The sequence below is a fragment of the Triplophysa rosa genome, linkage group LG2 (genome assembly GCF_024868665.1).
Source record: "Triplophysa rosa linkage group LG2, Trosa_1v2, whole genome shotgun sequence".
NCBI lineage: Eukaryota > Metazoa > Chordata > Actinopteri > Cypriniformes > Nemacheilidae > Triplophysa > Triplophysa rosa.
In genome coordinates this window covers 35,853,126-35,876,621 of record NC_079891.1, presented here as the reverse complement: position 1 = coordinate 35,876,621, position 23,496 = coordinate 35,853,126, and the positions used below count along the sequence as shown (strand labels likewise).

At 40.4% G+C, this 23,496-nt stretch overlaps 1 protein-coding gene across 2 annotated transcripts; it reads left to right on the top strand.

The window, feature by feature from the left end:
• The first annotated feature begins 4,004 nt into the window (after positions 1-4,004).
• On the top strand, positions 4,005-22,114 carry lifra (LIF receptor subunit alpha a). Of its 2 annotated transcripts, none has more exons than XM_057328324.1 (18): positions 4,005-4,176; positions 7,710-7,813; positions 8,094-8,236; positions 11,428-11,581; positions 11,709-11,981; positions 12,185-12,314; positions 12,428-12,561; positions 14,230-14,375; positions 14,827-14,980; positions 15,142-15,206; positions 15,287-15,509; positions 16,933-17,115; positions 17,211-17,312; positions 18,688-18,837; positions 18,944-19,081; positions 19,196-19,289; positions 19,495-19,561; positions 19,648-22,113. In XM_057328324.1, exons 2-18 carry the CDS (start codon positions 7,747-7,749, stop codon positions 20,206-20,208), a joined length of 2,784 nt encoding a protein of 927 aa, XP_057184307.1. In that variant the 5' UTR covers positions 4,005-4,176; positions 7,710-7,746; the 3' UTR covers positions 20,209-22,113. The 2 variants fall into 2 exon arrangements, with proteins under 2 accessions (XP_057184307.1, XP_057184316.1); XM_057328333.1 differs by lacking the exon at positions 4,005-4,176 and adding an exon at positions 6,154-6,652 and having other exon boundaries at positions 19,648-22,114.
• Positions 22,115-23,496: the final 1,382 nt, after the last annotated feature.

Sequence of the window (23,496 nt, the reverse complement as noted above, 5' to 3'; positions counted from 1 at the left end):
CAGTTTCAATATAACAGCAACAGTTCTTCAGCACATCACAGTGTTAACGTTTCTGACTTTTCAAAAAACTTTTGTTTTGTTTTCCAACACAATTATCTAAACATCCTTACAATAAAATACACCCAGAACTTCTGCTCTGAGAAAACAAAGCAAAATATGTTAGCCAATAGGGTCAGAAAAATAATCCTATTCCACACAATGATACATTATTATCTCATTGGCAAACATCTTTTAAAGCAAAATCATAGAAATATTCTGTTATGCAACAACAGTTCTTCATTTTCAAAAATCATGTTTTTTTATTGTGAATTCCAATAAATATTTATCAAACTGCAGTTGGTTTGTTTTGATTTAAGCCGTAATAAATAAATAAAAATACAGCTAACTAACTAACACAAAAATGAAAAATGTTAAAAACAGAGCTCTCATTTTGGAACCAAACTCTTCAAATACAATCATCATCTCTGATGTGCAGGGTCTTTTCTTTTTAACACTATCTGTATGCACAATAACTCAACCTCTCACACCTTCCGTACATCTACAGTCTTATTTAAGTCAGACTTTTCTTTCTTTAAGTCTGTTTTAAATTCATCTCTCGCAGACGTGCTTTAGTTAATTACCGTTATAGAGAGAGAGTTTTCTCAATGATGTCATGCACATTTTGCAGTCTGGGCTTTAATTTGGAGCCGTTTTAATCCTCTCGTGTCGCTCAGGGCCGTTTTGCAGCAGACTCCATTATAAATGGGCGATTAATGTTGACATCATGAATACGCCGGAGTGAATATTAAGTGTTCAGTCCAGCGTGACCACACACACACACACACATGCATATTAATTATGGGATGTTATGAGATGACAGCACACGCCTGCTGCTGCTGCTGCATGAACATCATATAAATCAGGTCAACAAGAACACTCAAAGCCCTAGTGTGCAGACTACCTAGACAAGTCACAGTGTACACCGTCCATCAGAAATACAAATCACAGGTCTTTAACGTCTCAATTATTTCTCCTTGACGTCAATGAAATTAAATGCAGTGCTTTGCTTAAGTCTCATGTGTGTCTCAGATGTTTCTCCTGAGAAAAAGAGTCAGAAATCTCACAAATGTGTCTGTCATGAGAAGAGATGCCAACAATGTGTCAAACTGAGCTCAGATTCGTCAAGTCTGCGATCAAAAGTCAATATTATTGAAGATCTCAATATCAACTCAAACATTTCCCATCAAATTTACTCAAATCCTGTTCAACTTGATCATTTTAGGAGACACATCCGAGCGATAACATTTTCCACTGGAACACGGCAGACTGAGACAGCGGGCAGAAACGCGACGTTGATTCTTTAAGATTCTTTGTCATGGCCGTATTTTAATGTAAACTTGCGCTCATCCATGCAATCCCATAATGCACTGCAATGTCACAAAATTAAGCCAACATGGCAGATGGAGTCAAGAGGAACGTCCAAATATGAATCCACATATATTTCAATAAATATTAAAGAAGAACGGCTATAACTATTTGAATGAACATATGGCTGTGTGCCGTGTATTTATGTTTTGTGCAAATGAACATCAACAGTGTTAACACTAAAAGTCAGTCCAGCATTAAAACTTTCTACTGCAGTGTCATTCATGATCAAAACGACTAAAGGATTTTCAGAATCGCGCTCCTGTAGCAGGGTCAGTTTAGAAGATTTAATTTGATTGACAGTCAAGAAAACAGATTTGACTGCTATCATATGAACATTGATTCATTTAATATAAAACCCCCAGACAAGCCTTCATCTACACATACAACAGACACTGATGTTCACAGCAGGTTAGACACGAGCCAGACACTTGAATCTACTTCAATCCGGCAGATTTAGTTAGTTGATACAAAATAGCCATTACACACACATGACATATACTGTATACTGTATATCATAACATAAACTGTTACTGAGCTTCAACATTATTCAATGATACAGACCACATTTCAATCTAAACGATCTTATGAATATGTTTATCTGAGTGACATATTCAGTGAATCTTTAAAGTTCACCCAAAAATGAAAATTCTGCCATCATTTGCTCACCTCATGTCATTTCATACCTGTATAAATGACTTTGTTCTGATGAACACAGAGAAAGATATTTGGAAGAATGTTAGCAATTTTCAATTCGGTGACATCATTGACTGCCATAGTTAAATGGTAATAGATATTAAATGGTAGTCAAAGGTGCCCCTAAATCCGTCAAAATATATCACTTTGTGTTCAACAGAACAAAAAATACAATATTTTTTTTCCAATTATGGTAGTGGATGATGTCACAGAACTGAAAATTGCTAACATTCTTACAAATATATTTCTTTGTGTTTTACAGAACAAATACATTTATATAGGTTTGGAACAACCTGAGGGTGAGTAAACCATGACAGAATTTTCATTTTTGAGTGAACTGTCCCGTTAAGAAAACTGCAGTGGACCCACAGCGCCCCCTGTTGGCCTGAAACAACACCGTAACTCAAACTCGACTGACAAGATATGAAAATAACAAACATAGCAATTGTATGTTAGTTTTAATATATTAACATTGATTTATATCATATTTTTATTTGATAAACTTAAATCAATAACCCACAAGATTATTAGTCGAATATTATAATACTTTTAAGATCACTGTAATACTTACTGTTTAAGATTACTAATAAGATTAGAATTGTACCACAGGTAACTGTGTTCAAAAAGGGAGGATGGGGGGGGGCTTTGCTATGGTATTTGTATTTTAGCAAAAATGTGCCATACATAATTAAATTCATTCATTCATCTCATCTCATCATGTACTGTATATTTAAATATTATATAAAAATTAAAATATTTTCTACTTAAATAAAATGTAATTGGTGTCTTTTAGATTTCTGTTGGTGCCACTTTTCAGGCGGGCACAGGTAAACCACGGTTTACCATGGTAAAGGTGAAATATCTGTGACCGTCAATCCTCGAAGTTACATCCTTAAGTACCATAGTAAGATTACTGTAACTTTTACATGTGCATCATCACCTGTCACATAACATTTCATTTTCACACAGTAAACACACTGTTTTAGGCTAGAAGGGTTTAATGTTGACTAGAAGCCCTTGTTTGTGCTAATGAGAATGAATGAGAACATCACCACATCCGGCCACACACAAACACAGCTTTATAAGCACAACATAAGGGTCAACAACACCTCTTTATAGCCTGACATTAACAAAACACACGTGTGCTTATATTCATCAATAAACACGGGGAAATGCAATTTTTTCACGATGAACACCACACACTGTTCACCAGTTCCTCGTATAAATGACATTATAAAACAAAAAGCTCTCATGAATGGATTAAAACAAAAACTTGTCAGCTTCAATATGAAACACTGCTAATGTCTCACTCCACACTTTGACATCAGTCAACAAAAACGCCAAACAGCGCAATAAAATCATGTTTAAATCCTTCAATAAAATGTGACGTTTCTCTGTGATAAACTTCCACGTAACGTTAGATCAGAACATAACTGAATTGATTTGACTAACGTTAGTTTTTGTGAAAGGTGTGGCGTTACGTGAAGAAGAAGTTTTAAGTGTTTACCCACAATCCTCGACAAAACTCATGTAGCTGCTGGAGTGTGAATCACGGCACACATGTTCTGTAGGATTGACCTGTGGGATTTCTGGGTGTCCGGTGGTGTTGCCAACTATTTTCACTCGAAAGTACCAAGAACAGTTCGTTATAAATCGCTAGAAGGCGTCGTGGTAATTAGCATATTCGTGGCGCCACACGTCATGAACAGTTAAAGATGAACAGTAGATGGCAGTATGCAACATGTTTCATGACAACCGTCTTCGCTGCGCAGACCGATCGGCTAAAGACATCACAGTACCGCGAGAGCGAATTGCTGCTGAGGCTTTCGGTTTGCTCTCGCGATACTGTGATCCGTCTGCGCAGCGCCGCACGAACTCGAGCAGCCCGTTAGTCTTGGGATACAGTGCAGGTTCTGGGAATCCGCTTCCGTTCTCATTTCCAAATCCCGACTGGACTGGATTGGACGGCCATTAAACTCAACGCACGTTTAGTCTAGTTTCATAGAAACCGTCACTTTAACGAATATAAGTTCATCGGATGTTTTTGGAGACCACGGTATGCTCAGAAATATCGAGGTAATGGTTCGGGATGTTTGTTTATGTCGTTAGAAATCCTCCATGTTTGGATGTATTGGGTTGTGACGTTAACTATCATTCGTTGGTGTGTTTTTTACGAGAATATCGTCATTGTTAAACGCAGAACTAAGTAATAGGCCGTGTTGTGTTGTATTAAATATATAACGTGTTATTTGGGAGATTATTCATTAGATTAGAAAAACAAACCGTCATGCTAATATTGACAGACAGGCCATAACAATGTCATGCTTTTAAATAATGAGGGATTTTAAACTTCTCCACCCGAATAATGTGATTTCAGTGAAATTGTGACGTTTGACAGGCCCGCCGTTGTGTTCGTGTTACTCTCATCACGCAGCGTCACATTCTGCCACAACATGTTTTTTGTGAAGCTTTTCATGGGTCGTTGTTTGATGATTGTGTCTTATTTGTGGGGAATATTTTTATGATATTTTGTTTGTGTATTCGTTGTTTGCCAGTGTATGTTTTTGGGGCGAAATTTCTGGTATGAAACTTGTTTGTACTTACTAGTGCAAATAAATGAAGTACCAAAGCAAAGAATGCACTTGTGTGTTTGAGTTGACTGTGAATCACTGAGTAAATGATGAAGAAATCTGCTTTTATTTGTGTTGGACTGTCAATTTGAAGTGAAACAGAAGCAACATTCAGCTGTCTTTGTGATTTTAATGGGCTTGACTTGGAGATTTCTCAAGACTGCTTGATCTGGCTTTGATCCTGGTGGTTTTGGTGCTCAAACAAGTTGGTAATCATTAGAAACACTTGTAAGTTTGTCAAGCTCCGGGGCTTCTGTGTAGTCCTCATTTACTGTTCTCTTAGCATCTTCAGGCCAGCTCCAAATAAATGTGAGCTCAACATGTAAATATCAGCTTGCTTTCTAGCGGTTTCAGATGAAGATAATCTCATGGATCTGGGAGAATCGTGTGGTAAGAGCAGTTTTGTTTGATGCCAGACGTGGTATTTCATCCAGATGGAAGGTGGGTTTTCAGAAGGAAATATTCTGTGCCACCAAACATCGCTCGACTTGAGTTTTTTTGAGTAGTTCAAAAGCAGTAGTTCCTCAAGCGAGTTGACCGTGTGACGCTTTACTCAATAGCACTGAAAACAAGCTTCTAACACGAGCACTGTGTGGCCAGTTGTTATACGTGTATGATTTCAGTGATATGATGAATACATGAAAGTGACTGTAAACACATTCTGATCATTATGTTGGTGATGTATGGAAGCTCTCTCTATGAAAGGCCGGATTGTTTTCCACGCCTCCTTTCGGTAAATGAAAGTAAACGTCACTGGTCTGTGCTGAACATACGAGAACTGACTTTCTTCGTGGTGCTGTTAGCCATATCTTAAGCGTCTTGTGGTTATGTCTTAAAAATCTGAAAACTCACAACACCTCATTTATACAAGGCAATGATAATGTGCATTATTAGTTATATGCAGCGTACAGGTCTGACCTGTTTTTTCAAACTTTACATAAAGCAAAAAAGAAGGTTGTGTCCATTGAAGCATTCCCTAAAACCACCAATCTTGACTTCAGATGGGACCTCGATGACAGATGCCGTGCACTTGTGCATCAGTTCTGTTTAGAATGTATGAAGTAAATAATTGCAGTGTTTCGGAGACGTTTAGAACAGAATGTTTGCATTGATTTTATTCAGATTGATGAAGACTGCTGCATGTAAACATACTGTACACCACAGCAGTAATAATTCTTCTGCAAACACCAATAAATATATCTTTACCTCTTATTCAAATCACCCTTTTCGCACGTCCAGGCTTGTTTTTTCTTCTACTTTTCTTGGCTTGTGAATTGTTTTTTTTTTCAGTGTGTTATGTCTCCGGCGTCTCTTTACTGGAAAAGTGAAAGAGTGGCGAGTTTCAGTATGAGGTGTAACCGTCCAGATTCTGGAGGCCTGTTTAAACTTGCTTTTGGCATCAATACTGGCAATCTGTCAGTTTCCATGTTGCTTTCTCTTGATTTACAGTAAAAGCCGGACTGATGCTCGGTTCTGTGTCTCTGGGCAGTGAATCCTGCATCGCAAAACAGGTGAACTCAGCTTTTAGATTGACATTAAAGGAGGCTCCCGATGGCGTAAAGATTTGGTGACTTCCTGGGCCTGTGAGAATAACCTCCACCTAGCAACCACATAGAAATGTGCTTAAAATCAATAGAAAAGCATAGAAACACCCCAAACCTCCGTAGCATTGAGGCAGAAAACAAACAATGCGTAGATGGAAATCCTTTAGACTACTAACTACTGGAACTCTGTCCCACCCTGAAATGAACTCTCTGTACTGAGACCCCCCCAATTCCAGTCCTGGAAACACAGTTCTTTGAAAACGCATCAAATGTTGCAATTGTTGAGAATTGTCAGGTTTAGGGAGGAGCTTGTAGTGAATGTGTCATACATTTGATGTGTTCAGTTGATGTTCCAACAGCTGATGGGTGCTTGACTTGGTAAGTTTATTATTTTTGTTTCTTTGTTTTTTGTCTTGAGGTTGTGATTGCTTAGATTTGAAACAGTATTGTTGGGTGATTTATAGTATTAACCTCGTTGAACTGTTGTTTAGGATGTTGGCTTTATAAACTGTGTAAACATCCATTCACATCAAGAACAATAACAGTGGTTATAACCATAACTAGATTAACTTTCACACCAACAGATGATAATGTTTTTTTACTGTGCACTGCAGTTTGACCTTTTACATGTACGGTTCCTTTAAATTGGAATGGATTTTAATTGGCTGTTTTATTGTTTATCAGCTGTTGTTTTTGCCAGGCTGTATTATTCATGTTAAAGGGGATACTTCACCCAGAAATGTAAATTCTGTCATCATTTCCTCACCTTCGAGTTGTTCCAGATATGTATAAATGTCTTGCTCTGATGAACACAGAGAAAGATATTTGGAAGAATGCGTGTAACCAGACAGATTTTGCCCCCCATTGACTCCCATAGTAGGAAAAAATACAACGGTAGTCAAAAGTGCCCCAGAACTGTTTGCTGTCCTACATTCTTCTAAATATTTTTCTCTGTGTTCATCAGAACAACAATATTAATACAGATGTGGAACAACTCGAAGGAGAGTAACTGATGACAGAAGTTTCATTTTTGGGTGACGTATCCCTTTAATTGTTTTCTTCAGAGGTTTTGTTTGCACTTTGTTTTCTTATGATTGTAGATATCATGCAACTCAATCATTTGACACATTTTCACAATTTACTTTTGTGTTTGCGGCTCTTATAAGACGCACATAACGGATGCCAAACATTGTCTTCCAAATGTACTTTTAATAACTCAGCTCAACACTTATCAGCTGAAGACTGTGCTGGTATCAAAGCCATAAAATACTAAATAAAAACATCGTGTCAGTCGAAGAGAAAGTGTTCTTGATCATCTTTACATTCCAGTCATTTCTATTTCCAGTGTTTCGGCATCAGTGTATTGATAAGAACATGCAGATGTGTTTCGGACGAGCTGTCGTTAATGTGAATTCTGTGTGTTGTTGTGTTACAGGTGTGAACGCTGATCTTCAGGTCTGATATTATCAGTGATGGAGGTTTATCTGACTATTGCTCTTGTCATGAGCCGCGGGGTCGTACTCGCCCTCGAACACAACGGTGAGTCATCAGATCATCATCTAGAGTCACTCCAGATTCAAACCACATTATATGACAGCCATGAAACCTGAACGTTGAATCTGATGGAAAACAACATGAATTCCTGCAGAACTGAATTCATCTCATGTTTATTATTTTGTGGTTTTATAGCACAATCTACTCTTGGCTGTACTGGAATCTAAATCCAACAGCAGATCGTCCGTTTCATTTCAGTAAGCCAGGAATGCACGGGTCTTTTTAACAGAAACTGAATCGATAATCTCGCTCTGTGTTATTTCAGGTCTTGTTGATGTTCCCGTGCCCAGCGGTTTAACGCTCCAGTCAAATCAACCTGCACAGACACTGTCTCTGACGTGGGAAAGTGACTCATCGCAGTTTGACATTGAGATCTTCCACACCGAGCTCATGAACGTGGTGATAAATGTAAGAGATTTCAACAGACTGTAAAGACCGTTGCTTGTTAGTTTGGGCGGTGTGTGAGCGCATTCATGGACCATCATGTCTTCTGCCAGAGATAATACCAGTAACAAGAGATTAAATACACTTCTCTTGAAACCGGTTCTTCTCGTCTCTTGAGTCATTGAGGCAGTGTTTGAATGTCTTCAGCGCTGTTGTTTTTACTCCGGGAAAGAAGATCCAGTTCTAGCTTTAACTTGATTTCTTATTTAAAAACAATCAATATCAGCTGTATGCAGATGTGGTTTTTCACCATTGAATATTGGTACATTTCCTGGTGTTTGCACACATTAAGATCCTCATATCTCTGAGATTGTCTTGGCTGTATAAATGTTGAAATAAAAGTGAAGTTTGTTAATAATCCGATATGAAGATGTCTACAGGTCACGTAATGTAGAGGGTTGATGCGAAAGTCAGTCTCGGAGGACAAATAAAGTAATGATGCTGACATCTTTCCTGTGGCTCAGTGTTTAGAGCGTCCTGGTCATGGGTTGGGATTGCACACAGTCAGAAACAAATGTAGTACAATGCAATGTAAGTCGCTTTGGATAAATGCTTCTGCCAAATGCATAAATTAAAAAATTAAAAATATATTGTAAAGTGGTTTTCATCGCCTGTGTTTTGGCTGTGAGTTTAGATGTACATTGCTCACAGAATGATCCGGCGATGTCGATTATCACAGCCACAGTGATGTCTGCTAGGCTTTTATTCTAATGGCATTACCCTGAATACATTTTCTTTTTATCCATGGGACAAGTTCCAGTAATCGACACATTCTGTCAACAGAATGAGAACTTCTCCAGTTTTAACGTGCTATCAAGTTTGACACATTTTACGCAATCCAGCTCTCTTTACGAACGATTTATCAGATGGGTGCGTTTGTCTTTGAAATCTGTCGTCAACAGATAATAGCTAGCCGGACCTCTGAAAGGATTTGTAATGATAAGGGCTGTCTCGAATAGACATCTGCTCGATTAACCGAAAATATATATCAGGTGATTTATGCACAGCTTGTGAGTGAAGTAGTGTAAAATGCTGCTGCTGCATCCTAAAGCCAGAGGGCGCTCTCGTGCGGAAACTCCACATACTAGTGGTGGCGATACTGTAAAATTTAGTATCGATCCGATACCAAGTAAATGCAGGGCCAGTATTGCCGATGTCGATACCGATACCAATACTTTTAACTTTTAAAAAGCATTCACTTGAAATTACATTTACTTTCCTGTGAATGAAATGTCATGATTTATCAGATGAATGCATCATTAATATGCTAAATCTGAATACATTTTCATGACCACTAAAATATTTTGTGATTTGTGCTCTTAATGTGCCTGTAGGCTAATTAATCATGTAGATGTTAAAACACTCGACATCATTTAAACCAAATAAATCTATTTATTTAGTTATTTATTCCTGTAATCGAATTTGCAAACATGAACTTTGCACCAAATTATTACTGGAAAATAGTAACAATAACAGATTAACAGAACAGAAAAATTATATATAACAAAACAATTTCTCGTTATCCCAGTACTACTTCTCTAGCTTTAAAAAAAAACAAAGTGCACAAAATTTTTACTCAAGAACAAAGATTTTAAAACTGCTTTTCCTTGTTCAGTGTTATGTTTAGACAAAATAATAGAACAAATTAACATGTCTCCCTTTCACTACACTTTTTTAAGTGAATTTATAAACAAAGTGCACACTATTATTTAAGCACTTTATTTACTTTGTCTCTCAAACAATAAAGTACTTTCAATCTTTGGCTTTTTACCCCCAAAGGCCCACTGCCATACATCGCAGTTCGCAGTGTTTTTATTCACCGAGGTGATAAACTCCACACGATGCTCCTCTTCTTTTCGCTGGCTGCAGCTGCGTCTGCGTGATTGCGCTTGGCGCTGCTGAGTCACGTGATAGCGGACTACAAAACACAGCAGGTCAGGGAGGAGCAACGTGTGCAAAACTAGGTGTATGGGAAATAGTTTTTATTCATTATACAATTATTAGCTACATTAGTAAATAAATAAAATCAGTAGTAAAAACACATTAGTATCGATATTTTTATGTTAGGATCGATCCTTTTCGATACAACCTCAGTATCGAAAGTATCGTTACTTCAGGATCGATCCGCCCACCACTACCACATACACACTGCAGAAGAAGACCGTAACACCTTCTAGAATCTAGGAAATGCCTATGGACATGTTTTTATCACTGTTACTCAAGCCTCATCAGGTATTTTTATGATAATAAAGTATATTTATAATGATCGTGTTTGATGGGTGTTGCTTTTTCAAATGCACTTTATAAGCGACTCAAACTCGCGCTTCTTTTAGATCGAGCAGCATTTCTACTGATCCCAGAGCCGTGCTTCACGGACAAGCTACGCATTAAAAAATAATCAATACTTTGCATTATCGCAGCCAGCTCAGTTTCAGCAGGTTTTAGTGCTAACCGTGATTAATCGTGCACATGTCTAGTCACGAATAATCGTCTTGGCGATGGTTTCAGATCATCACAATTATTGCACATCTCTCTAGAAGACACAAGGGGGAGCTGTAGTGCCTGCAAATCGCATATATTTTAGTGTATACTATATTGAAACTAAAGTATGGTAATACTGGTAAAATGTACCACAACAACAACATTACATTAAAAAAAACTTAAAGGAAATATCATAAAATAACCTGCAATACAATTTAATATTATTTAAGCTAATCTCAGCGTGAAAACCAGTCTACCAAAATTTCATTAACAGAAGTCAAATTTTATTGTAATCTTGCAAGTGAGAAAAAAACCAACTAGAAGCTTTTCTATGACTGATAGCATTTTAATGGTGGCTTCAATTCACTCCTGATCCATTTACTTCATTTACAAGTATTTGGCGGCTGTATTATTGACACACTTTGATGATGACCCCATTTTTGTCTTATATTCAGAACAATATGTTCATTTTAAAGCCAAATCAAAAATGTATGAGAATTAAATGTCAAAGCTCCAAAACAGACAATTTATCCTCATAATCGCCATGATTTTTTAGACAATTAATAGTCAGCCAAATTTCATAATGGCGACAGCCCTAGTAATGATAAGCAGGTATCGTTTGTCATGAAGCATCAGAACTGGATTTCACGCGTGTCATGTGTGTTGATTTGTAGGAGACGGTGGAGTCCGAAGCAGATCCTACAACAGGACAACATGTGTGGACGTGGCGTCCGGGGTTACCGTTAGAGTGCACCTCTCATTCTGTGCACATCAGAGCCAGACATCAGCAGACTGTCAGTCAGTGGAGCCCCCTTCAGACCATTCCAGGTACTGCAGCCTCCCATTACACCTGTTCAGTCTCATGTCACGTTTGACATTGGACATCTGAGGTTTCAAGTCAGCAATCGTAACCGTTCTTTATCGTGATGTCTTGTCTCGCTCTTTTTGTCCGTAGGGTCTGACATTCCTCAGCAGTCGTCCTCGATGATGTATCCAGAGGATAAGGTGGTCCATGTGGGTAATAACATGACTTTCTGCTGTATCGTCGGCGAGAAAGTGAACTTCAACAGAATTTTTTACGACGGCAAAGAGATGAATGCCACGCGTGTGAGCAGAAGAACTTACGCCATCACGGTGGTGAAGCAGCCCGTGTCTAGAGTCACAGGAACAAACGTGATCTGCTGTTCAGAAACCGTGACGCTCACCGGAACTGTGGTGTTTGTCGGTTGTGAGTACACCAGAAACGTATTGCCAATATTCAAAAGGATTTCCATTAATGATGCTTTTCACCACACCACGTTGTTTGATATTTGCCGCATGAATAACTTCTGTCTTGCACAAGAACCAGACGGCTTTGCTGTATATTTTTAAAGTGGCGTTCAGTGTTCTAGAAAGAGATCGGATGTGGTTTGTTGTTTGTAATTGCTGTAGATCCGCCAGCCGATGAGGATTTGGTTTGTGAAACTCGAGACCTGACATCTGCAGTGTGTTCTTGGAAGAAAGGACGAGACACGGGATTGAGAACAAAACGCCAACGCACAAAATACACCCTTAATGGAAGGCAAGAAACACACTGAACCACAGTAACTGATACTGGTGTTCTATATTTCACTGCTCATTTAGCAATGCGATAGTATAATTGCCACACATTTCTTGAGTGTTTCTCATCTGCAGGGGTTGTTTGAAAGAGAATAAAGGGGAGATGTTGAGCTGTACCTGGACATCGTGGGAGCAGAACTGGACTCTGGTGGCTCAGAATCCTTTAGGAAGCTTCCAGCTGACCGACTCCGCCCCGCTCGCTGACCGCGGTACAACAACCAGACCACACGCTGTTTTCTATTTATTTCCTCCTTCCTTGTAATTGAACATTCAGCGGCTCCAACGTGTATTTAGACATCTAACCCATCCACCAGAATCCTCATTTATTCATCCTCATGTCGTGTCAAACCCGCGTGAGTTTCCTTCTTATGCAGAACACAAAAGAACATATTTATGAAATCCCATTTCATACAGGTTTGCAAACACACGCGAGATAATAAATCATGACAGAATTTAGGTTTGTTACATGGATTTGTTTGAACAGTTTGTTTTTTTCATGACGAGTAGTGTCGTGTAAACTTCATCAATCCTTAAAATCTATTATGAATGAAGTTTGTTCTTGCATCATATCTTTTGTGTTGGAGCTGTTGGGTCATCACTCTGAACACAAGCAGATGAAGTGTGAACAGTGATGTCATTGTCTCCCTCCCTCCCTCCCTCCCTCCCTCCCTCCCTCTCTCTCTCTCTCTCTCTCTCTCTCTCTCTCTCTCTCCCTCTCTCTGTCTCTCTCTCTGTCTCTCTCTCTCTCTCTCTCTCTCTCTCTCTCTCTCTCTCTCTCTCTTCTTCTCTCTCTCTCTCTCTCTCTCTCTCTCTCTCTCTCTCTCTCTCTCTCTCTCTCTCTCTCTCTCTCTCTCTCTCTCTCTCTCTCTCTCTCTCTGTCTCTCTCTCTCTCTCTCTCTCTCTCTCTCTCTCTCTCTCTCTCTCTCTCTCTCTCTCCCTCTCTCTCTCTCTCTCTCTCTCTCTCTCTCTCTCTCTCTCTCTCTCTCTCTCTCTCTCTCTCTCTCTCTCTCTCTCTCTCTCTCTCTCTCTCTCTCTCTCTCTCTCTCTCTCTCTCTCTCTCTCTCTCTGTCTCTCTCTCTCTCTCTCTCTCTCTCTCTCTCTCTCTCTCTCTCTCTCTCTCTCTCTCTCTCTCTCTCTCTCTCTCTCTCTCTCTCTCTCTCTCTCTCTCTCTCTCTCTCTCTCCCTCTCTCTCTCTCTCTCTCTCTCTCTCTCTCTCTCTCTCTCTCTCTCTCTCTCTCTCTCTCTCTCTCTCTCTCTCTCTCTCTCTCTCTCTCTCTCTCTCTCTCTCTCTCTCTCTCTCTCTCTCTCGCTCTCTCTCTCTCTCTCTCTCTCTCTCTCTCTCTCTCTCTCTCTCTCTCTCTCTCTTCTCTCTCTCTCTCTCTCTCTCTCTCTCTCTCTCTCTCTCTCTCTCTCTCTCTCTCTCTCTCTCTCTCTCTCTCTCTCTCTCTCTCTCTCTTCTCTCTCTCTCTCTCTCTCTCTCTCTCTCTCTCTCTCTCTCTCTCTCTCTCTCTCTCTCTCTCTCTCTCTCTCTCTCTCTCTCTCTCTCTCTCTCTCTCTCTCCACTCTCTCTCTCTCTCTCTCTTCTCTCTCTCCTCTCTCTCTCTCTCTTCTCTCTCGTCTCTCGCTTTCTCTCCTCTCTCGCTCTGTCTTCTCTCTCTCTTCTCTCTCTCTTCTCTCGCTCTCTCTCTCTTCTCTCGTCTCTCTCTCGTCTCTCGCTCTCTCTCTCTCTCTCTCTCTCTCTCTCTCTCTCTCTCTCTCTCTTCTTCTCTCTCTCTCCCTCTCTCTCTGTCTCTCTCTCTCTCCCTCTCCCTCTCCCCCTCTCTCTCTCTCTCCCTCTCTCTCTCTCTCTCTCTCCCTCCCTCTCTCTCTCGCTGCAGTTCATCTGTTGGCTCCGGTGGACGTGACAGCTGTGGATGTGAAGGCCTGGAACGTCACGCTGAAGTGGCGTTGGTCTGTGGCCGCTTATAAAAAACTGGACATGATCTGCCAGCTGAAACTCGACAGCCGTGAACGTACCGTCACTGTAAGATTTCCCAACATCATCTGCTTTCTTTTCTTGTGTGCTTTTGGTGTTTCAGAAAGCAAAGAAACTGAGCTGTTGCAGGTTGCTTTTGTTTGAAAGTGTCCCTTAGTTGCTTTCATGCTTTATTTAAGTCACATCATTGATGTTTTGTTTTTCTGGTGCTCCTCCCATCAATGCAATGAAAACTACAGTGTTTTATAAAAATAAAAATATCCTAATGGCTGGAACACACTACAAGACTTTTAAAATCTGAAGAGATTTTTTTAAAACTAGACATCATACACTTGCAGACTTTTTGAAAGTTTCAGATAGAAACACACTAACTGATCAAATCTGCAGACCGGCACAGACAGCAAAATCTCTGCAAAATCTGAGCAAATGTCTTGTAGTGTATTTTAGCCTTAACACTTTAACACGCTTAAAATCTCTCTCTGTCTGTGTGTCTGTCCAGCGTAATTTCAGTGGTACAGGTTTATCATCTGTGTTGTTGGATGGTTTGTGGCCTGATGTTGGTTATTCGGTGTCTGTACGCTGTGGATCTCTACACGGTTTTTGGAAGTGGGGAGATGAGTGCGCCCCCTACAGGATCCACACAAAGATGGAGCGTGAGTGATCAGTTTAACCTTCTTCTGGTGTTACGTCACTGGCTCAGATGTAATAAAAGATCTGAAGGCTTGTTAGGAAATTATATTTTTTTAATTCTAACAAAAGTTAAAAAGTCTTTGTTATATCAGATATCCAGATTTGGATTTTTTGTGTGTTCCAGGGCCTGATCCTCCAGACGTGTGGGTCTGGATGGACAGTGAAACCTCAGGATGGGTTTTGTGGAAAGTATGAAGTTCACCATCTTTGAGTTTCTCAGTAAACAGATTTTTTTCTCACGAGTTTGTTTGTTGTTGTTGTTTATTCAGCCTCTGTCTGTCAGTGAAAGTCACGGCGCATTAGATGGGTTCGAGGTTTCTCAGAGCGCCGCAGACGGCAACAGGTGGACCACAGTGTTTCTCTCTCTCAATCACAACTTCAGCTATCCCATTACACTCACAAACACCAGTGACATCACTGTTACCGTGGCAGCGAGGAACCCGGCTGGTGTCTCGCAGCCGTCCGCTGTGACCGTCCCAGCATACAGAGCAGGTACCAGCACATCATTCACATGCTTTCTGTTCATCTTAATGCACACGGGGTATTTTGTGAAGAAATGCTTGATGTTGTTTCATGTGTAACGCCAACATTCAAACCTCAAACCCTTTTGAAAAAACTCATTCCACACTGTTTGCGTCACGGGCGTCACACAGCTTGTTAAGAGCCGAGGTGTGCTTTTCTAATCACACTTTTTCCTCTCGAGTCCAATCTGTGCACCACATCATCATAAAGACTCTTGACTTACCTGATCAATTCAGATTCATCACTCTGTTAAACAACTTAAAATAATAAAGCAACCTATCACAAGCACGTTTTTGAGTCAACTCGACAAACAGAGACTGAAGTTCACCCAACTCAAAAGTCATCAGTTGCCTCAACATAGTCAAGTTTACCTAATGAACAACAGAGCAAAGTATATTTTGTTGGCTGAACATAAATCGAGAATACAGATTGGTTATTTAAAAATGAACTGGACATGTTTTCTCTCTCAGACAGACCAAAACTTTGATCAAATAACTGTTAAAACAGTGTTGAGTGCATTTGTGCCTCAACATTGAACACACAAACCTCAACTATGGTAACAATCAAAAACCATCATTCATTGAAAAAACTCTGAACACAACAGATAACTAACCGTAAAAATAATATTTAAGCATAAATTAAGCCAGCAAGAACTAAAACACTAATCTTGAAAAGAAAAACAAATAAGAAACACAGAATTGAACATGCTGCAATGCATCTTGGGAACTCTCAATCTCTTGCAATATTGTTTGTTCAGAAAACTCTGTTTTGTAAGTTGGGCAAACTTTCTGACGCATTTTGGCCAAAACCTTGAGAATCTTAAGTCCAGTCAACAAAAGAATCTTTGTTTGAAACATGTTTAGGCTCATTTTGTTTAGTATGTGCAAAACAATCATTTGACAGTTACTTATCTTTGTAGGGAGAACATTTTGCAAGTTGGATTTTTTACAGTGCACAATATATATATATGAATCCATTTATTATGTTCATCTGTTAACATCTCTTAAGGCTTGTTCACAACAATAACTATAAAGTAAAGCTGCAATCCGTAACTCTTAGCAATGAAATCAGCACTTACATAATGATGCGCTTATAATAATGATTTATAGCTTGAGCGATCGGGGACGAGATGTTTTTCACAACGTAAACACATGTTGGTGAAGTCATCTGTAGTTTTATCTTTTAAACAGGCAAACGTTATGGACCGCTGCTTTGAGAGAATAGCAGAGCTCACGCCACAACGACCACAATAAAGATATTGCCAGTTTCAGGGCGATTGAAAAATAAACATTGACAGCCAATCAGAATCCTTATCTACCTTATAAACCTAGAGGTTTTTATTAGTATTAAATCTGTGATGTCATTGAGATGGATGTCTCTCGTGTGTCACTAGATTCTCAGCTGAAGGTCTCTGAGCTGACGGGCACAAACGGTGGATTTGATTTGTGGTGGCGGTGCGATGTGAATGGCAGTGGAGGTTTTGTGGTGGAGTGGATTCCCACCGGCTGCGCCGGTCTCTGCGCTGTGAACTGGCTGAAGGTTCCAGGATCAAACAGCAGCGTCAGGGTGCCGTCAGGTGATCAAATACTCACTCGCTACACGTGATGGAAAAGCAGACTCGTGTGTGTTTACTTCACAACTGCTTGATTTCTGACTCTCTGGTGATTTCAGAGTCTCTGGAGGCGGGTGTGCGGTACACCGTGTCTGTGTACAGTCTGTCTGCTGGAGCTCCTGTGGTGCTGGAGAGATGGAACGGATACACACGAGAACTCCGTAAGAGAACCCTTCTTCACGCTTGTATATTTTCTGGAGGGGAAGGATTCGTTTATACACGTTTGTGGTGGTGTGTGAATAGAAGAGTTGTGTGTTACGCGCAGAAAAGTGTTGCTCGTGTGAGTTAAAGATGATGAGCATTTACTGGAACAGTTACACAAGACACATTTACATCAGTGTTACAGGTGTTAGGGGTCATTCAGACAGAATGCCTCTCTGCGTCTTAAAACGCGAGACGCAACGCTCTGATATGTTTTTTTTTAAAGGGGTCATATGGTGTGAACACGTGTTTTTCTGTGTTTTTGGTGTGTTATAAGTCGCTCATGCATGTATCAGACACGTGAAATTGCAGAAATGAAAGTGTGGGAACAAAAGAGTCATAAAAGCGAACGCTCACCCAGACCTGCCTGAAACTCCTCGTGTATCCACACCCCCACAAATCTACGTCAGGTGGTGGTCTGATTTGACTAAGACCGCCCAAATGTAGACGCAAGTAAGGTGGGCGTACCTGTCAGTGCAATTGAAGAGGAACCTGATGTTCCAAATATGGTCAGAGGCGTTACTTTTCCCTCACACGCTTGCAGTATTCCACCAATCACTACTCACTGGTGAACTGGCCAATCACAGCACACCTCGCTTTTCAGAGCCATGAGCTTTTCAGAGAGGCGGAGCAAAGAGGAGATACAAACATGCACGGTGTGTGGAAAATACAGCGTTTTTAACCTTAAATCGTGTTTACACATTGAATTACATCTAAAACAAACCATAATATTCCTTTCAGCCGTGTCATATGAGCCCTTTAAAAGCACAGCCTAGAACGTGAGGGTCTCAAGACGCGAGTATCTGGACACGGCCACTATGCGCCTCCTCCACCATGTTGCCATCAAATCAAACCGTTGTCATTCCAACTTGCTACTGTAAACAAAAGCTGGCAACGTTTGCCCCGCCTCCAAATTCTTCTGATTGGTTCACTGCTTTTGGAACTGACATTGATGAGCAGCACTCCATGTAAAAGTAGATTTTTTTTACTTGACACAGCGTGTTATTAACGCGGCGCTTCAAAAGACTCGAGTGTAATAGTCATGCTCGTCGGTTAATGGGGGAAAGTAGCGCTTTGGAATGGAAGAACGCGTTCTGTCTGAATGGGCCCTAACAGTGTTCTGATTCCTTTTAATGGTTCGCTTGACTTGAACCGTTTCTTCATGTGCAGGCATTTCATCAAAGTGTTTCATACGTGTGTACACACAACAGTCTAGTTTTTAAAATGCACTCTTTTATTTTGAAGGGCGACATCATGAAACCTGATGTCGGAGGATCACAGTCTTGCATCTGTGTCTGTATTTCATCTTCTTTCTCTTTGCCGGTTCTTCCGTAGCTCCATCAGAGTCAGTTGTGAAACTGTCGCCCGTTCAGATCTCCTCTGATGTTCTGTTGTCCTGGAAAGCCGTCCCAATGAAACAGCAGAGAGGATTCATACGTGGATACGGCGTCTACCTGGCCAACGCAGCACGCCTGCAGCTTCTTGGTACATCTTGCAGCACACTCGCGCATTTCTTCATGTAAAAACAATCATCTGACGTCAGCAGGATGTAGATTTGCCATCGCCGTCATGTTCTCCATTGTGTTTCCAGCCAACGTCTCTGATCCTGACGTGAGCTCATACAGGGTCACAGGTTTATCTCCGGGCTCTTATAAGTTCGTGGTGAAGGCGTATAACTCGGCTGGAGAAGATGCTGGATCGACTGTGGCTATTAAACTGGAGATCAACAGTACATCATCACACACACACACACAATCTGAAGTTGAATATACTGCTGGGTGTTTTCTAGAGCACTTCTGCTTGATTTGTGTAATGACTGATGATGGTTTTTACTCTCCCGCAGTGGATATGATGGTTGTTGGAATACTGGTGTCATTAGGATCGATGTTCTTCTGTCTGATTCTCATCAGCATCTTCTGCTATAAGAGGAGAGAGTGGTACGACTTCATTATTATGGTTCAGCAGTATTTCCATCACATCACATGGTTTCTAAAAGCCATTCAGTTGAACCGATCAGCTTCAGATTTATGCTAAACCCGACTGCTGATCAACTTCTTTGAAGAATGAGGACGATATTACAGTAAAGTCTTCTTTTCTTACTGTGACCGTAATCAACTGTACGTTTCTGTGTTGACGTCGCAGGGTTAAGAAAGCCTTCTATCCTGAAATTCCTGGACCCAAAGTGTCTGGAGACTGGTGTTCCCCGCAGGTTCCCTTTTTCATTTGACTTGTCGTGTTTCTCCATTCTCCTCACGTCTTCCTCGTGTCACCCAACGTGTGTGTGTTTGTGTTTAGGGTCCTCTGGACGTGAAAGCTTCTCCTCACAGTCTGGTTCATATCGTGGAGAGTCCGGAATGGGACTTTAGGAAGAAGGGTCTCGTCCCTGTGCCCGAAGAAGAGGAAGAGAACGTGGACGTGGACACGGACTCGGATGAACCGGCTCTTCTCAAATACTATAATCAGGTGGTCAGCGAGGATTCTCGCAGTAACCCTCTCTCTGATTCATCCGGCTCTTCCACCTTCTCTGTCGACTCCGGACAGACGGAAATCACCTACACCGGCATCCAGAGCCCCGCCGCTTCACGCGTAGGAGGTTACAGGCCTCAAATGCAGCCCGTCTCCGGCCCGCACGAGTCTAACGGCGGGTTCGAGTCGGACTTTCAGGAAGAGAACTCAAGCTTGGGTTATAAGCCGCAGTGTTCCTGGCAGCTCGACTCTCCCGAAGCCGAGAACTTCAGCGGTTCTCTCGGAAGCCCCACGTCAGTCACGTCCTCGCAGTTCCTTCTTCCGGAATCTTCCGAAGAGAACCCGCCGGCTCACGCCTGGTTTCACAGCCTTCTCTCCAGAAAATCCTGAGAGCGTCGCACCCTTTCTCTTTCATTCCTGCTCGTTTGCCTTATGAAGACACTTTTCTCTCTGTTGTTTGGTCTCTTACTGGAGTTGCTTTGGGACGTCACACTGTCACGGAGCCGTCAGAGAGGTCGTCTACTACTGAAGAGCAGAGAGTGCTCGTGTGTCATGTCATCAGACTATCATCATGTAGCTTTAATGGTCGGTCACGCTACACTTTTCATTGTTCCATTGAGTTCCATTCATACGCGTGTGAATGCTGGAGATTTAACTAAGATTTGTTTAAACGGGTGCATTAATGGTAGAATTACACTTGATTGCGTGTTTGGTTTGCTTTTAGCCTCATTTTCAGTTTATATTTCAATGTTGGATCATTTGAGGATTCTCTTAATTTAATCTTAAGAAAAAGCTGATTGACCAAACTATAATTAAATATCAATTTAATTCAACGATTTAAAAAATAACATATCTGATACTGTAGAATAGATGGTGTATTTGAACAAATATTTGTCAAATGATTTTGTCCTCTATTCACAGGGATCACTTTATAGAAGGTTTATATGTGAAGTGTAGCGTGACTGCTCCGTTAACTTCTTACTGCAGTGTCAAGAGCCGTTGAAGTTACGACACTCGATCTCTCCGACCGTGTGGTCACGTGGTTCATGGAGCGCTCAATAGTTCCGAACAAATCCGTCAACCTATTTGAATGGATTTTAGCGCGACAGAATGCAGCATCTATATTTGCGTACATTTGACTAAATACATTAGCACATTGTGTACATTGAATACTACGTTAACTACATTCATAGCAGCATTTTGTCTGGGGAGTAATATTAATATAAGATGTGCCCGCCAACTGGTTAAAATGTATAAACAAGCCGCTATTTCACCAACTGTACAGCAAATGCATTTGGGAGACATTGAAATGAATGGGCTTCAGTGCAGTGTTTGGAACTATTGGACACGAGTTACTTCCGCATTGTTTTCTTCAACGGATGTCTATGCAAGTGTCGTAACTCTGTTTTTCAACGGCTCTGTGTAGTGTTATTGTAGTGGTCCCTAAAAAACGAGCGTTTCTATGCCATTATCTGTACCAAAAACGTCACTACTCATGAGTTTATTCTTCACTTTGCTGACAGTTTTGCATCATTCACATGTAGGAGATCCAAAAAAGCGCCGATGGTAGTGGAAATTTCTGTGGGTGATTTACTAACGAGCCTCGCAGTGATAAACGATGTGTCAGTAAACAAGCTGTTAGTTAATCTTGCCCTTTGTGTGTGAAATACACTCAGTGTTATTTTAAGATGTTATTCAGCCGTAGCGTGATGCAGTATAAAATACTACCACATCTAAACAAATGTGTTCGAGGATCAGCTGTGAGGATGTTAGACTCTTTTTCATCATTTTTTGTTGGTTTTATTGTGGTAAGGTCAGTATATATACTGTTTGTGTGTCAGTTTTCAGTCTTTTCATTTCACATTCAAACGTGTTTCGTGTTCGTTCTCAGATTTACCTCAAATCTCATAGGTGCATAGCAACCCCTGGATACCATAGTAACAGTCACTGTGCACTACATTTTATGGTCTGTCAGTATGTCTTTATTTTTGTGTGTTGGTGTTTTAGAATCGAATGACCACAGTGTGCCTGAAGACTTTAGTTTCGTGTTTTTGAGGGTAACTCTGGCCCTACATCTAACATGAATCTGCTTTTCCCGAATCTGAGTGAAGCGCTACATGTGTGATATCACTGTGAAAGCCTATTTTTCTAACACTTGGTTCACACCAAACGTGAATTAAGCTTTGTGCGCAAGTAAATTTCATACAAAGTCGCGTATAGACGCGAACTCGCGGCAGGCGGTGTGAATGACGCGCATCGGGTGGCGCTATTGCCGCGAACGTGCATCAATCTCGTCTTCGGCGAAGGTTGAAAATATTTGTCAGATCGCATCACTCGCGCGAAAATAACGAACTTTTCCCGCGAGTAATAGAGAGCGTGGAACGTGATTGTTCGCGTTTGACGTGAACCCAGCCTTATTATTACTCGCGAGAAAAGTTCATTATTTTCGCGTGAGTGACGCGATCTGACTAATATTTTCAACGTTCACAGAAGACGAGATTGACGCGCCGCCCGATTCGCGTCTATACGCGTCTTTGCGTTGTCTTTGTATGCAATTTACTCGCACAATACGCTTAATTCGCGTATGGTGTGAACCAAGTGTTATTGTGCGTGATTCTTCAGAGCTTGTTATTCCAAAGAAAAACATCTCTGCCTTTATAAGAGTTCTACAAAATAACTTCTAGCCTCTCGTCTGAAGTGACTGTTGTGGGTTATAGCCGGAGAATATTGCTGTTGAGAATGTGTTTGAAATGGTTTTGAAAGGGCATTAGATTTTAGATGATGAACAGTTGCTTTAAGCTTTAAACACCACTGTGAAAGACTGATTTAGTTACTGATATGTGACATTTGCAGTCATATTTTTAAAAATATTTTTTTAATGGAAACCTACTAATGTTCTTATATTTGTATTTTCTTTATGCAGGTGAAAGACACATGTGTGTAATGTTTTTGTTTTAAGGGTATTTTCAGCTCTTTAAAAATGGGTTTCTGCGTCGAGCTAAACACAGTATATTCTCAGACAGCTCCGTTTATTTCAGATGTGAGTGAAATTATATTTCAAAATCATCTCAAAATGATGTTTACTGTCTAAAAGGGATGAAGTGTTTCTGAGCATCATGTCATTTAATCAGTGTTTAAGTTTGTTTTTTCAGTAGAAATATTCAAACTATGTAAATATACATGAGCATATACTGTATAACAAGAAAGATTAAAAATCATATAAATCATGGTTTTTTTTGAGGCAAAACAAACCTCTCCGAGCCTTGATGTTTTTGCTGGAAACCAAAACAGAAAATACGGATTAAATGGTCTAAAAATGTCTGCAGTTTTTTGCGGTAAAAAAAGATTAAAGCATTCAGTGTAAATAGAACACTAATTTGTATAAACTTTTCTTGTGCATGAATATCATCAGATGGGAAATTAATATTACATCTATACTGTTTTATTGCCTTTATATGCATGACTAATTCAGTGTTCAGAAGCTTTTAATAATGATTCATGACATGAGAAACACTACAGTATATGAGCTTGTGTTAGACATGACAAAGATGTACCAGTGCTCTGCTAATACACTAACAGAATATCATGTTCTCTGTATCATACAATAAATCTACATTTATAACCATTTCAAATGGCTTGATTTTCATTTTATTTACAGAAAAAAACGTCGTTTTCTTA

Coding starts and splice junctions, on each gene's coding strand:
- lifra (XM_057328333.1), top strand. CDS start 7,747: ATGGAGGTTTATCTGACTATTGCTCTTGTCATGAGCCGCGGGGTCGTA. Junction 12,562..14,229: donor CGCCCCGCTCGCTGACCGCG/GTACAACAACCA, acceptor CTCTCGCTGCAG/TTCATCTGTTGGCTCCGGTG. Junction 17,116..17,210: donor CAGCGTCAGGGTGCCGTCAG/GTGATCAAATAC, acceptor TGGTGATTTCAG/AGTCTCTGGAGGCGGGTGTG.